This window comes from Rhinolophus sinicus, chromosome 12 (genome assembly GCF_057876585.1).
Source record: "Rhinolophus sinicus isolate RSI-liver-muscle chromosome 12, RSI-T2T, whole genome shotgun sequence".
NCBI lineage: Eukaryota > Metazoa > Chordata > Mammalia > Chiroptera > Rhinolophidae > Rhinolophus > Rhinolophus sinicus.
The window spans coordinates 10,395,238-10,411,015 of record NC_142512.1 but is presented as its reverse complement, the minus strand read 5'-3'; the positions used below and the strand labels follow the sequence as shown (position 1 = coordinate 10,411,015).

General features: G+C 35.3%; 1 protein-coding gene across 5 annotated transcripts in view; it reads left to right on the top strand.

Annotated features, from left to right (window-relative positions):
* Positions 1-15,778, top strand: part of MAP2K4 (mitogen-activated protein kinase kinase 4) — a 115,777-nt gene that overhangs the window by 88,311 nt on the left and 11,688 nt on the right. For all 5 annotated transcript variants that reach the window (XM_074320701.2, XM_074320699.2, XM_074320698.2 and 2 more), the window contains 3 exons: positions 489-608; positions 3,025-3,076; positions 6,017-6,144. In XM_074320701.2, coding sequence (XP_074176802.1) covers positions 489-608; positions 3,025-3,076; positions 6,017-6,144 — 300 coding nt within the window. The remainder of the gene's footprint in view (positions 1-488; positions 609-3,024; positions 3,077-6,016; positions 6,145-15,778) is intronic.

The window sequence follows — 15,778 nt, the reverse complement described above, 5'->3', positions numbered from 1 at the left end:
TTGCATTTTAAATCAGGCATTTTAAATGTTAGCAACTGAGAAGATGGCATTTGAACAAAGAGTTGAGGCGTTGGATTTGCTTTATGTAATTTTTCCTTTTTTTTTTCCACTAATTTAAGTTTTTATAGTATCTCAAGATTACTGTAATCTATTGTCTTTGTTAGTGAGAATGAATAGGTTCCCATGCATGTTCTATTTTCTCTATTTAATTATGGCAAAAATTGAAATTTTAATAAAAGCACAAAAGTTTCCCACGTAAGACTGTTCCGTCCTTATAATTAACAGTTGGGAAAATTGGGCAAATAAGTTTGTGTTTAAAATGAGGAGAATATTCTGCTCAGAGCCTTAATAAGGAACCAAAAATTATCACTAGCACAAGATCAAAACAACAAAAAGAAGATTGTTTTTTCTCTAATTGTATTTCTATTTTAGATAAAGATGGTACTTAATAAGATGTGTAAAAATAACAAGTATTTGTTGTTTTATAGGGTGACTGTTGGATCTGTATGGAACTCATGTCTACCTCGTTTGATAAGTTTTACAAATATGTATATAGTGTATTAGATGATGTTATTCCAGAAGAAATTTTAGGCAAAATCACTTTAGCAGTAAGTACCTGGTTTTCAAACTGTTCATTCTGTATACGCTTACGTAAAGATGATGCTGGAGTTTTGAATGCATATATCTGAATGTCCTTCACAGAATGCTACTAACTTTTTTGGAAAGTCATTTGTAATAGGAGAAGAGACAAAAATCACTTCTGTGGGGTAATTAACACAAGTCATAAGAACAATTTTCAAAATATGGTCTACATCAATACTACAATATTCTTTTCAGTAAAATCACAGTGAACCATAATAGATTGTGTTATAAATAAGACTAGGAAAGGCAATTTTCTGTTCTCTCTTCCCCTGTTGCTTTAACTATTTTTAAATATGTTATCACATTTATCCCTAAATTAATCAGAATCACAGCAGTCTCCTTGAAGTCCTTTAGTTAAAACTCTTAGACAAGTATTATTTCCTGTGGTTTAATATTTGGGCTACCTAGTCTAAACTATATAAAGTTTTGACTAGCAATTTTGGTAACCAGCATTACTACCAGTTTGGTCAATTCACTTTTACCAGAGTACCGAAAAGAAAAGAGGTACTTTTTTGCATATACATTTACAGTTTTGAAAGTGAATTCATGATCATTTTCTGTCTTGTTCATCTTTTATAATAGTTGACAAAAGTTGTTCACAATTTTTTTTCCAAAAAAAATTCTTTTTGATAGAGTAAAATTGGGAAGATTCTTAGAAACCTGGGAATCTGAGCTAATTACATGACCTGGGTTAGTAGATGTGTAAACCAACTTTTATAGGAAGTTGTAAGATAGATATTCTGGTTGCATGTAATTTCCTATCTCTTCCTTCCCTGCATCCTCTACCTCCAATATAGTTTACTTGTTAATTATCATTTTTATCGTGTTTAATTACTAAGGGTTAATGACAATAAATGTTAAAATATATAGACAGTTTCTGAACTGTCTATATAATTTAAGAGATATCTGTATATGTGTATAAATGAAATTTTAAAAATCAGATTTAACTCTAGTCATTATAATCTTAAGATTCATAGGTCTCATGTTAATGTTTTAAATTATTTAGCTGAATTAATGCTTAAATTTTAATGTTTTATGAGCTAAATATTAAGTTATATACCCTTTCATATAATTTTATAAAAAACAGCTGTGTTATACTTGAAACTTGTTCGTTATTCAGACAGGTATATGAGGTTTTATATTGATCAATTTAGTCATCTCTCTCCAGTATACCAAATGCAGTATTATCTTGGAACTTATTAGTATTCATAATAATTATAATGGAACAATAGTAATGATACTAGCTAGTGGTTATTGAATGTTTCTTTGTGTCAGGCCAAGATCTTAAGGCATTCAACCTCATAGCAACTCTCTATGGTAAATAGTGTCAGCATCTTTTTACAGATGACAAGTCCGAAACATGGGGAGGTTAAGTAATTAATTTGCTTTGAAGTTTGTATAATTGTAAGTGGTAAATGCTTTAAGCACAGTCAGCCTGACCCCAGAATCCTGTTCTCAACCACTATATGACAGGGTGATCATGAAGTTGGAAAACATAGATAAAATTGTTTTATCGTATATTGCAATATGTGTAATATAGATACAGTAATAAGTTATGTATTATGTATTTGCCTGTATCTAGACACATAGATCACCCTTTATATTAAACACAACATTTAAAATTTTCTGTGTTAAATCTCTTCTTGCTAATTAATAACCCAATGAATGCTCAAGCCTAACTGTTTGGAACATTACAAGTTTGCACTTCTGCATTCCTGATACCCAGAAGCTTGAGGACAGCAGAGATTTGACTGTAGCAAATGCTTGGCCTGTAGCAAGAGGTTGGCCTCTTCTTTAGTTCTCTTTTAATTTGAGGTTGTGGACATTTTAATTCAAGTCATTCCTGACGAAGTCTCTGATTTTCTGATCATGAGCAGAGATCAAACAATAGGATAAATTCTGGATAAACTGCCATAGTGGCTGAGCAGAAATACTCTGGCACTGTAAAAATTACATTGAAGCCTTAGCACCCCATGAGGGTAAATGATTTTGAGAAACTGAGAATTTGGAGAAACTTATTAAATTAGGGTTGATAATAGAACTAGCCTGTTGGACTTTCCTGTACTACATTTTTCTATTCTTAAAAAGTTTGACGGTATAAGAAACATTACACAACTTGTTAATGACTAATTAAAAAAATTTTTAAGTTACCAGGGATTTTTCAGGTCTCAGAAAACAGCATATAAAGGCAACTGAGTTTTCAGATTTAAGATCATAATTCAGCATCTTCAGTTAACATGAAAAAATGGACAGAATATTGAAACATTAAGCTTAAAAGAATGCAAAGGTTTAGTTTATGTGGGCTGTTACTTACGATTAACTACTGTGCTGTTTGATAAAAGCAAATTGTTTATTTATCCCATCTCTGCCTTTTCTCCCTAGACTGTGAAAGCACTAAACCACTTAAAAGAAAACTTGAAAATCATTCACAGAGGTGGGTATAGGATTATGTTCTATAGAACAATTTTTCCTTAATAGGAAAAAAAAATTGAAAGTTACAGTGTCACTTTTTAGCAAAACATATGTATCCTAAACTTTATTATTAATTTAGGGTATTTACCCCCCTTTTGGGGTTCTATAAATTTCATTCTAACTTATTAGTATGTTGTACTTAGAAATTAAAAGAGATTTTGCTGTAAGTTCTTATTCCTCTTAGTTCAAAAACAGTTATTCATTTGTCTGACAATTAGTGTTTCTCTGTGTATGTGAATAAAGCACGAAGGTGGTTCTTTGGAGAGTCAAAGACGAATCAGAAGAGTGGTACCCTTGAGCATTTTAAAGGCACGCTACTGTTCCTAGCAAATGTTTCTTCTTCACTTTAGAGGACATTTTTGCAAATTGGGAGAGATTCTTTAACTAGTATTGTACATTGAAATTCCTCTAAAACATTTGTATTTGTGAGAACAGAGATCTCGGCCTTAATTAGACACAGGTCCACATTTTTAAAATATTTGATGTAGATCTATTGGAAGACAGTGGGAATCCTGCATTCAGTTCAGCAAATAGATTAAACAGTTGCTCTATTTATTATTATGACAGACTCAGTATTGAGGTGGTCCTTTTGAAGAGGCACACAAGTTCACAATTCTCAGTAAATTTGAAAAGGACAGAAAGTGAAGGTCATATTCAGAGACGTGAAAAACTTTGAATTCTAAGAAACATAGTTTCTAGTGATTAAAGAAATTAGTAATTGGCATATTTATTAAAGTAATTGTAGTTTGGGGTTAACCCTGCCTGGACCATTGAAATTAGTTAACCTTGACCATTAGACTATTTCATTTACTTTTGCCTGGCTTAATGCTTGTTTAAAATAATATTAGACAGGCCTTTTATTTTCTCTTTTGGTCTAAAATCATGTACGGTTAGGTTCCTAAACAAAATTATTCTTATAGTTCATCTTGATCTTTGGGGCTCTCCCTCCTTTTTTGGCTGTGTTTTGTAATTCCGCGAGTATCACCTTTATCTTAGGGCTACTTGGTTACCTTAGAAATACTCACCGATCACAGTCAAGCACTAAGACAGTGCCTGAGGAGGAGTAGAATAAGAGGGAAAAGCTTCAAAAATAACTTAGGTTTTCCGACTACTAAATAAATTGATGAGTTTATAACAGTCTTTTTATCAATTAGGATCAGTTTGCTTTTTGCTGATGATTGTGCTTTTGATGACAAGTAACAGGAAATCCTAATAACTGACTTAAACCACAAGGAAATTCATTATCTGTTGTAGTCAGTCCAAAGATAAGGTGGCTGCAAGCACAGTATGATTAGGGTTCAAGCTCCCTTCTTTAGGCTGTGCCGTCCCTAATACAGTGCCATCCTCAGCGTAGTAACTGCATCCTCAGCAGGTGCCCAGTTTCACATCTAGACATGACAACCACTCGAAGAAGCTCCCTCTTCCCATGTGGCAGTCTTAGGAGCAGGGAAATCTGCCTTATATGTCTGTTTTCTCTTGGCATTCACCAGAATTGCCTCCTACTCACCTGCACTAGTCCCTGGCCTGGAGCCCGAGACTACCTTGATAAGCTTAGACCAGTCAGGACCCGGGTTTTGGAGGTGTGGGTAGAGCTACACAGAGGAGCAGAGGAGGGTGGGTACCTCAATTAAATGCGGGTTCCATCAGAAAGGACGGTATGGTTAGGAATGGATGTATGATAGGAAGTCAGCCATCTCAGTGATGCTAAGAGATCTTTCCTGGGTATTTTTGTAGGTCACTTTTTGAGTTATAGACAGATATTTTTTGTACCCTGTATTTATTTTTAATCTTTACTTTTTTAGTCACTGAGCCATGATAGTAACAACAAAGTGGATAGAAGGATTAAGGTAGAGATAGAGACTTAGTGAGCAAAGGGGAAGTAGTGGCCAGACTGATTAGCATACACTGGCCGTGAGTTGATTGTCAGTGAGGAAGAGGTGATAACCCAGAGGCCAATTTGGCAAGACTATAAAACCTGTAGATCCAAATGGAATGGATTTGCCTTTCTCAAATTTGCAGGAAAGCACAAACACTCTGGGAGTGGTAAACATGAATCTGGTTTCTAAAGCACGACTCTTTTAAGAAAAGGTTGGGGGGGAGAAACTTGATGAAGCCATCTAAGAAAAGAAATGTACACTTGAAACCTATGTAGTTTTGTTGGCCATTGTTACCCCAATAAATTTTAACTAAAACAAAGATAAGAACAATCTCTCAAGTAGAAATAATTAGTAAGTGGATGCACTTACTGTGTATAAATAATGTTCAGGCACTGCATTAGGTGTTTTTATTTCCACAACCCCATGAATTATGAATTGTTGTTTTCATTTTGTGGATAAGGAAATTGTGGTTGCTACCAAAAAGTTCACAGGTCACATTGTGAATTTCACATTGTGAATTTCAGACCCAGATTTTGGACCTTTGCTTCTCTGATCCCAAAGCCTGTGGTCTTTTAGATGTACAGGATTGTATACTTTCCTAAATTAGATAAAGTTCTCCTTTAACTAAATTGTGGGTTTATAATTTGCATACTTTGTATTTAGTTGTATAGCCTTTGACACATACTGTAGAGTAACTTAGTATGCTCTTACAGATCAAATTCATTCTTTATATTTTGACTTTAGTGTCGAATTTGAAACAAGTAAATGAATACATAAACCTCTTGATAAAAACAAGGACAACATTATAGAATGCCTGAATATATTGCATGGCATTCTTTGATCTTGAATTTTTAAGCATTGGCATTCAGAAAACTTTTTTCGTATTTCTCATCTTATATACGTGAATTTTAAGGACTTGATCACTTATGTTGTCTAAGGTTTTTCAATATTTTTGCTTAAAGTATCTTATAATATAGGTCATTTGATTGATTACCTGTACATTGAATGATATCTATCTCTTGCAGATATCAAACCTTCCAATATCCTTCTGGACAGAAGTGGAAATATTAAACTCTGTGATTTTGGCATCAGTGGACAGCTTGTGGACTCCATCGCCAAGACAAGAGATGCTGGGTGTAGGCCATACATGGCAGTAAGTGCAAAGGCCAACCTTCTCGCTTGATAGTCGTAGCACAGAGAGCCTATGCCCTGTGGTGCTGTACTTCTGAGGACTCTGCCATAGGTCATACAGTTTCACCATACTACACTATTTTCCTCTTCCTAAAGACCAAACTCAGGTTCTAGCTTCTCCATGAAAATGCAAAATGATCCCAGTGAACTCTTATTTCATGGTCTCACTCTGTTCCTCTTATCTGGTACTTAGCATTTGTGGTCTTCTCTGATTACTATTTTTTCATTACATTCAACTCTACTAATCAACCAGATAGTTAGTTCTCAGAAGGCCTCTTTGTGTTTCTAGCACCCTCTATGCTGTATTGACTAGCAGATAACATTGTAGTAGATACATTGTTAATGTGTCTTAGGTTGTTCCTAAGTGATGCTCTTTCCAGTTAGAGAAGAATGGGAAGACTTGAGCTCCTAGTAAAACTCAGTATATCTTACAGAACCTGAGGCTGTGTTTTGAATATTGCCGTTCCCTTCTTTAGAGGTGGATGAAGCACTCTGGCAAATGCCAGAGTTGATGCCTTAGTATTTCCCAACCTGGAGCCGCTTTTCCCTTCTGGGAGACAGACCTGCACTCTCCTTGTGTACATGTCATACTCATCTTAGCCCAGTGCGTTTGCATATACTGGTCCTACAGCCTGGATTTTGACCTACATTTGACTGGAAATTTAGTGTCTATGTTTTAATCATTTTCTCTCGGTATTGATCTCTTCCTTAATGTGGCCATGGTTCTTTGGGGACCAGCACGCTCCTCTAGTTCCTGTTTCAGTCTTCAAAAACTCTTTTAAACTAAAGATTAGCTTAGAATTGAATAACATTTTTTCTCCTTTTATTTGTTAGTTTCTTTCTTGATTTATATATTTGCACACCCAGTGCTATAAGCAATAGAAAAGGAAGAAAAATCATAGGCTACATATTATAGCTTTTTTATCTTGTTTATGGATGGGCAGGCTTAGTGCTACCCCCAAATTCACACTTATTTGAAAAACTTGATTATGTGTTATCTTCAGCATTATTTGAAAGTAAATTTTACATCAACAATTCTTTCTCTTTTCATTTATCTCTCAGTCTATAACTAGTGCAATGCACAGCATCACATGTATTTTTTGTACACAAACTGTTACCTATACTCAGGTCATTGTATTTAAACATTTTCTGTTATTAACAGTATTTTAGAATTGTTAAAATTTTTAATATCCCATTTTTGTTTTGTTGTGTCTTTTCATGTCACCTTTTCTACAAACAAAAATATCAGAGGTGTGTGTGTGTGTGTGTGTGTGTGTGTGTGTGTGTGTGTTCAAAAGCAAGGAAAACAATTAAATATGAAGTGTTTGGGAATTTGTGTAATTTACGTATTAGTAATGATGCCCTGAGAATTAAGTATAAACTGTTATCTAAACTTTTAGGGCTTGTCTCAGTATTAAAGTTGACTAAGTGTTTTTTCTGTGTAACAGTGGCTAAGACTTATATTTGATTTATGTTGGATTTAAAAAAATGCAGTTGTAACCCTGATAGAGTTGAATTGAAGTAACTGAAGGAAGACGTACACTGTCAGTTTTTGTGTAGGAGTAAGTAAGGTTCACAGGCCCAGGAGGTTTTTCTTTTCCTGCTGACCTCCTTCATCTTTGGAGTGAGCAGGCTGATAATAAACTCTCTGCTTCTAATCTTTACTGGACTATATGAAATGCTTCTGCCCGTTCTAGTTTTCTGTATAGATGGACAACAACGTACTAATCAGCATTCATTTTACAAGCCTCTAAGTGACTTGACTTTTCTTTGACACATCTTGACAGAAGATATCAGCAGTGTAAGTTGTCTTTTTATTTAAGACTTATCATTTGTCTTTAGTCTATAGGAATTGTGATTTCTTTAAATTATTTAACATAAGAAGTGTATAAAGTATAGAGTTTAAATGTAAGTTTTTCCATAAACCAGGTGTTAACATTTTGCCACCTCCCCGCCTCCCTACACACACACACACACACACACACACACACACACACACACACACACACACTTAGGTATATATATACATGTATACATACATACATGTGTGTTCTGGACTATTGAAAGGCAGTCACAGACACGATGACTTGTAAGCTAAACACTTTAGTGCATATCTCCCAAGTGAAAGGGCACCCTTCTACAGCACCACAGTATCATTACCGTACCTAAAACATAAACCTGAAAGAAATTAACAAGAATGTCATCGTATCACCTAATACTCAGTTTATACTCAAATTTCCCAGCTGTCCAAAAGAAATGTATTTTATGGCTGTCAGTTGAAGGTCACAACAGGATCATATATTGCTTTCAGTTATTACATTTTGTATTTTAATCTAAACTGGTCTAGACCGGTTTTTTCCTCTCATGACTGACTTTTTTGGGAATATTGTTCAACTGTCCCACGTTCTGGATTTGCCTGATTATTCCCTCGTATTAATTTCAGATCATATATTTTTCTGGCATGGGTTCTTCACAGATGATGGGTAATTTACGAGCATCACATTGCGAAGCACATAATATTAGGTTATTTCCCTAATTGTAATGCTTATTGACGTGCTTTTTTTCTTTTAAGCAGTTGAAACATTTACAAAATAGGAACTCATTTCCTCATTTTGTTTCTGTTTCCCTCCCCCAAATGAGTAACTGATAATCTTCATTTTTGAAGGATTCCTTCACCCTGTGTCCTTTCACCCGTCCCTCTGCTACCCTCCAACTTGAGACTTTTAAAAAGTCACTTCAGTTTCCCAATCTTTTAGAAGCTTTTCCTCTTGTAACTCTTTGTCGCATCCAGCACAACAAGAGCAATGGGAAGCGAGAAGGGCAGCACAAGGTTAAGAAAGACAGTAGACAAGAGTAGAGTGAAGTGGGGCCAAGGGACTCAAGTCTCAAGGACTGAGCCCCAAATCGGTCCAACGCATGGCTTTTATTAGTTAGGTGTGGAAGTAAAAGAAGTAAAGCTTCTCAATCTCAGGATCTGTGAATGCCATGCATTACAATAGGGAACTGATTTAAGCCAATCACCCTTGCCTGCAGGCAGTGGAACCCTAAGTCTCAGGATGTATGTACTTCCAAGGGACAAAACCTTTATGCATATGAATAGATGGAGAGCACATCATTGAGTCACTTCCCCTGCAGGTTTGTGGGAAGGAATGCAGCCACAGAGGCAGAGGCTCTCCTTAGCCAGGGGCAGGTGTGGGGCTGTGCCCACCTCTGTCGACCCTGCTAGTTCCCCAGATGGTCCCCACGCAGCTGTATCTGGCTTGGGTTGTCTCCCCCGCCCCCCCAGTGGGGAATCTTACCTGTCATTGACTAGCCAGCCATCTTTTGGGGCCAAACAGGGAGACATAAGGTGCAAGCACAAAGGTGAAGCAAAGTCCCTGAAAGGATGCGTCTCACAGACTCTCCTTTCTTTGGGGGCAGGTACAAGGAGACAGACGGGTAGGCTGCTGCGTGGCAACACCTTTTCTTCTTATATTATAGAAGCCCATCTGTATTAGTTTGTAAGATAGTCTTAATTGGTTGTAGAAATAACTCATTTCATAGCAGAAATTTCTGAAGTATGTCAGTTTATTTATCTTGGGCATTTCTAAAACCCCAACATAATCTTCTCTTAAAATATATACAGCCTGTTAGGCACGTATCAAGTTATAGCTCATTAACATTAGGGAATTGTTGATGTGTTCAACAAATTTGTAAATAACTGACTCATTCACTTATATTCTGTTTCTCTCTCTGTCCCTTTGGTTTCAAAATAACTTTACTTTTCAGGATGTAATTTTCATTTTCCAGTCGTATACAAGACTTTTTCTCCTTTGTCTGATGAACATTCAGATTTTCATAATGTCTCGTAAAGAAATTATTTAGCAGTTCCTCTAAGACTTATTTTCATTGAGAGGCTTTTTATTACTGATTCAGTCTCTGCTTGAGATAGACTGTTCAGATTTTATAATTCTTCTCAGTCAGTTTGGGTAATTTGTATGCTTCTAGGAATTTTTCCATTCCATCTAGGTTATCTAATGTTGCTATACAATTGTTCATAGCATAGTATTCTCTTATAGTTCTTTTTACTTATGTAAAGTAGGTAGTAATGTCCTCACTTGGATTTCTGATTTTAATTATTTTCACCTTTTCTTTTTCTTTCTTATGTCAGGACGGTTTTTTCCTGCGGGCACGGCTAGGAGCTCCGTCCCCCTCCTCCGATACTAATCAGAGCTGTCTCTGGGGGGCTCACTCGGAGCTCCTTCCGCCTCCTCCCATACCTCATTATCGGAGCTGTCTCCCGGTGGGCACCATAGTTAGAGGCCTCCCTGTCAAAACAATGTTGAGCGATCACAGCTGCTAGGGACGGACCTCCCCAGCACCCTAGTCAAGTATCCCCCCAACCCAGAGGCCTAACCCTATAAAACAAAGCACCCGACCCCATAAGTGCTCAGTGTTTGGGAACAATTCTGCTAAGCCCGCCGGCCTAATAAAGCTGTGTTCTCCCTGATCTCTACGTGCCGCTTGAGTCTCTCAGTCCTCGCTGCTTTTCCACAACACTTAGTCTAGATAAAGGTTTGTCAATATTGTTGATCTTTCCCAAGAACAATTTTTTTGGTTTCTTTGATTCTCTGTTGTGTTTCTTTTCTTCTTCTTTTTTTCTTTAATTTTATAATTTCTGTTTTGTTGATCTTTGCTTTAATTATTATTTCCTTCCTTCTGCTATCTTGGAGTTTAGCTCTTCTTTTTCTAGTTATTGAAGGTATAAAGTTATGTTATTTGAGGTCTTTCTTCATTTTAATACTAGTGTTTAAGGTTATAAATTTCCCTCTGATTACTGCTTTGAATCCTGTAAGTTTTGGTATTCAGTGTTTTCATTTTCATTCATCTTAAAGTATTTTCTAATTTTTCAGTGTTTTCTTTATTGACCCTTGGTTGTTTAGCTGTGTTGTATAATTTTCATATATTGATGAATTTTCCAGTTTTCCTTTTGTTATTTATTTCTAGCTGCATTCCATTGTGTTCGGAGAAGATACTTTGTATGATTCAGTCTTTTAAAATTCATTGAGACTTGTTTTGTGGACTAACATATGGTCTATCTTAGAGAATGTTCCATGTGCACTTGAGAAAAATGTGCATTCTGCGGTTGTTGGGTGAACTTATCAATTGTTAATTTTGAGGTTTCTAGCTGTTTTTAAATAGGTTTCACATGGTACTCAAGGTATCAGTCTGCAAATAATTTTTGCCTTGGCCTTCCTCGTATTTATTGATCCTTCTCGTGTGTGTGTATGTGTGTGTGTGTGTGTTTCTTTTTCTCGGATTTACTTTGTTGCTTTGGCTAGAAGTTCTAGATCAATGTTGAATGACATTATTAGTAGGTTTCTTGTTTTGTTTTTGACTTGAAAACAAATGCCTTTCTCTGATTTACTAAGTTTGTGTGTACATCTGTGTGTGAGAATATGTGTGTATAAGAGGGTATCAGATTGAATTAGGAATGGCTATTACATTTTACTAAATGCCTTTTTGGCATCGTTTAGCACATGATGAAATGTTTTTCTGTGTAGCTACTGTTATAATGAATCATAATAACATATTTCCTGTGGTTGAACCATTCTGGCCAGAAACATTCCCTACATGGCTCATTGTTTATATGTTTAATGTATTTTTACATTTGCTATGTTAATATTTATGATTTCTGCATAAAAATGTTTAAGTTGGATTGGTTTATAGTTTCCATTGTAAAGGTTTTAAAAATTGAATTGGGAAGGTTTTCATCTTTATTTATTTTATTCATACAGTGAAAAGTGTTGATCCTCTAGTAAGCAAAAGCATATCTGTGGTCTCCTTGAGCGCAAAAATCTTCCCCAGGTATTAGAACATTTATGGTAGCATAGTTTTCTGTTCTTTGAGGTTGAAATCCATCTTGGCCAGGAGTCTTTGGGGAATGACAGATAATTCTTTGAAAACTATGAAGTTTTACTTTTTCCTTAGCATCAGCTTATGTGTTTGTGTGTGTGTATGCATGCGCGCACACGCGTTCATATGTACGAGTTCAGACAATTAAGTTTGCGAACTCATCCTAGAAAAAGTGCCACATACCTCATTGCTGACTATCACTACGGTCACCCTAGAAGTACTCCCCGTGGGAAGCTATGCACCAACCCCAGCACCTAGTCCACCCTTCAAAGCAATTTTGGAACTCTTTTTCTGGAATGGCCCTCAGAGCTATTGTCATATTACCCCTGAATGTCATCAAAATGTCTTCCTTTTAATGTTTCCTTTATCTTCAGGTAAAGAAAGAAGTCATTGGGGGCCAAATTGGGTGATTAGGGTGGGTGTTCCGATGTAGTTATTTGTTTACTGGCTAAAGACTCCCTCATAGACAGTGCCGTGTGAGCTGGTGCATGAATTGTTGGTGAAAAGTTCAGGTCATCTAACTTTTTCACGCAGCCTTTTCAGCACTGCCAAATAGTACACTTGGTTAATTAACTATTTGTCCGGTTGGTACAAATTCATAATGAATAATTCCTCTGATACCAAAAAAAGTTCATAAACTTAATTGTCACACCTCGTGTACTCGTACATATACGTTTTCTTAGTTGTTTTAAATGTTAGATGTAAGTGCTGTCTTGTACTGGAGTGTGTGTTTTATATCCAAGGCTGTGGTAGTATTAAATTTTATTCAGTTTCTTTAATACACCTCCATTTAAAGATGGAGACTAAGAACAGCCTGGAGTGTGGGTTGAACTTGCTTCTAATGAAGAACATATGGCAGAAATGACAGTGTGACCTTTCTGAAAATAGGCCATGAAAAAGCACTGTGGCTTCTCTCTTGCTTTTTGTTCTTGGATTGCTCACTTTGGGGGAATCCAGCTGACATGTGAAGATACTTAAGCAGCTTTATGAAGAGACCCATGTGGTGAGGCACTGAGGCTTCCCACAGTAACCATGAAAATGAGCTTGGTGACAAATTCTTCAGCCTGGTAAAGACTTCAGCCCTAGTTGACATCTTACTTGCAGCCTCATGAGAGACCCTGAGTCAGAATCACCCATGAAAATGCTGCCTAAATCCTGACACACAGAAACTATAAAATAATTAATGTTTGTTGTTTTAAGCTATTTAGTTTTCAGGTAATTTGTTACACAACATAGCTAACCACTATAAAGTGTTCAATTGACCCTTGTTAATTTTTGGCTTATTATTTGCTTTCAGAGCATTTTAACGTGTACATTTTTGCCTTTTGGGACACATTAAAATTCTTTTTAGCATGATAAATGATCAATTAAAAATGAAATATTGAAAAGGTCTGTTCTGTATTATTAATTACATTTATTCAATGCTTATTTTTTGCCTCTTTAATCCCCCTAAAATGAGAAGGATTTGTTCAAAATTTGTTAAAATTGTGGTTGTCAATTTTCCCTCATACCTTGGTTTTTATTTTATATATTTCAACATAAAGCAACTTCAGTTGTGTGTTTATTGTAAATTATATGTTTGTTTTGGATAGGAAATTGTTTTAGCTATCACTTTTTGCATTTTTGTTAATGTTACATATCCTATTCTCTAAGTTGGCATTTTCCTGTTATACTTTTTTAAAAAAAGCTTTTTGTTTTTCATACCCATACTTCTGATTTAGATTTAGGATACAGGGTCTTTAATTAATTTCATGGATCTTAAATCTTTACTTCTCTCAAAGAATAATTTAAAAAATTTTAAAAATATTACACATACAAATAAAGAATGAACATATATCAAAATATATTTAGCTCATTAATGAGAAAACTGGACAGGCAGGATGGTGAAACTGGCTTAAAGCACATTTGGGTATTTTAGTATTTACAGTCACTGAAGAAAGAATGTTGGAATGAGATGGCTAATTTAAATACAACACTGCTTATTACCTCCAGGTCAATAAAACAATAACTCTTGGGGTTATTGGACAGAAATCATTGCATCCTGACTGGACAAAAATCTCCAAGTTAAATCATGTAACTTAAATGTCTGTGTCCTAATAAATAATAAATATCAAGTGAAACAAACATGCACTTAAATAATCCTCAGGTCAGCTTGTTGGAAAGTGCTCCAGTATGACACTGAAAGGAAATGGAATTCTTTCTTTGACTTATTTCCAGGAATTGGATAAGTTTTCCTAACATACACATGCTAGAAATTCCAGCTCTTAGTGACCCAAACATGCAACAGTCAGAATGACCTTCTACAAATCATAGCCTCTCATTTTAAGTATACAATTTGAATTTTGACAAATGTCGTTACTTACATAATCCTCTCCTCAATCAAGATACAAAACATGTCTATCATCTAAAAAAGGTCATCGGTCCTATTTTCTGTCACTATATATTTGATTTGCTTTTCCTAGAGTTTCATATAAATGTATATAATTTTGTGTGTATTAGTTCATTCTTTTTATTGCTGAGAAGTTTTGCACTGTATTGATACACCAGAATTTATTTATCCATTCACCTGCGGAGAGCTTGACATTACTGTATTTTTTAGTACCTGCTGTGTTTCTCCTTTTATTTAGGTCTTTTTGCTATCAGCAATGTTTTGTAGTTTTCAGTGTGGAACTCTGAAGCACCTTTTAATTTTATTCTTAAGGGATTCGTGTGTTTTGATGCTACTGTTGTAAATGGAATTTAAAAATATATTATTAATATTCTGCTATTACTATCGATAAATATAACTGATTTTCATATTTTGACATTGTGTCCTGTGACCTTGCTGGTTTCGCCATTAATTTTAGTAGAATTTTTCTATGTAAACAGTTGTAGAATTTCAAATGTCTATGAATAAAGACAGTGTTTTTTCTCTTCCTTGCCTTTTTGTACTTGCTCGGAGCTCCAGTAATGCTGCACAGAAGTAGTAGTGCTTTGTAAATGTGATACCTTACATTAATTTTCAAATATTAAGCCAGTTTTGTATTCCTGAGATAAATTCCACTCAGTCATGTGTTGCTGGGTTAAATTTGCTCATATTTTGTTAAGCATTTTTGTATCTGTGTTTATGAGGGTTTATTAATTGTGTTGTAATGTCTTTGTTAGGTTTTCATAATGATTATATTGGCCTCATAAAAACGAGTTGGGAGGCATACCCTCCTCTATTTAAAAAAAAAAAAAGTTGTGTAAGATTGGTGTTGTTTGAAAGAGTTCACCAGTGAACCCATCCAGGTCTGGACTTTTTTTCATGGAAAGGTTTTATTAACAAATTCATTGAAAAAGAGTTTTAAGGCTATTCAGATTTCTGTATTACTCTTGGTGGGTTTTCATGTTCAAAGAATGTCCATTTCATCTATTCCTGTAAGATCAATAGTAATGCCCCCTCTTTCATTCAGATTTTGTAATTTGAGTCTTCTTTATTGTTGGTCAGTGTAGCTAAAGTTTTGTCAATTTTGTTGACCTTCCCAAAGAATGAACTTTTGGTTTTGTTGGTTTTTCTCTGTGTTCTTTTTGTTCTCTATTTCACTTATTTCCACTCTATTTTTTATTATTTCTTGCTTCTACTTGCTTTGTGTTTAGTGTGTTCTTCTGTATCAAATTCCTTAAAGCTGTCAAGTTACGTTATTTGTCTGTCTTCTCTTATAATTCATGCATTTAGTGAT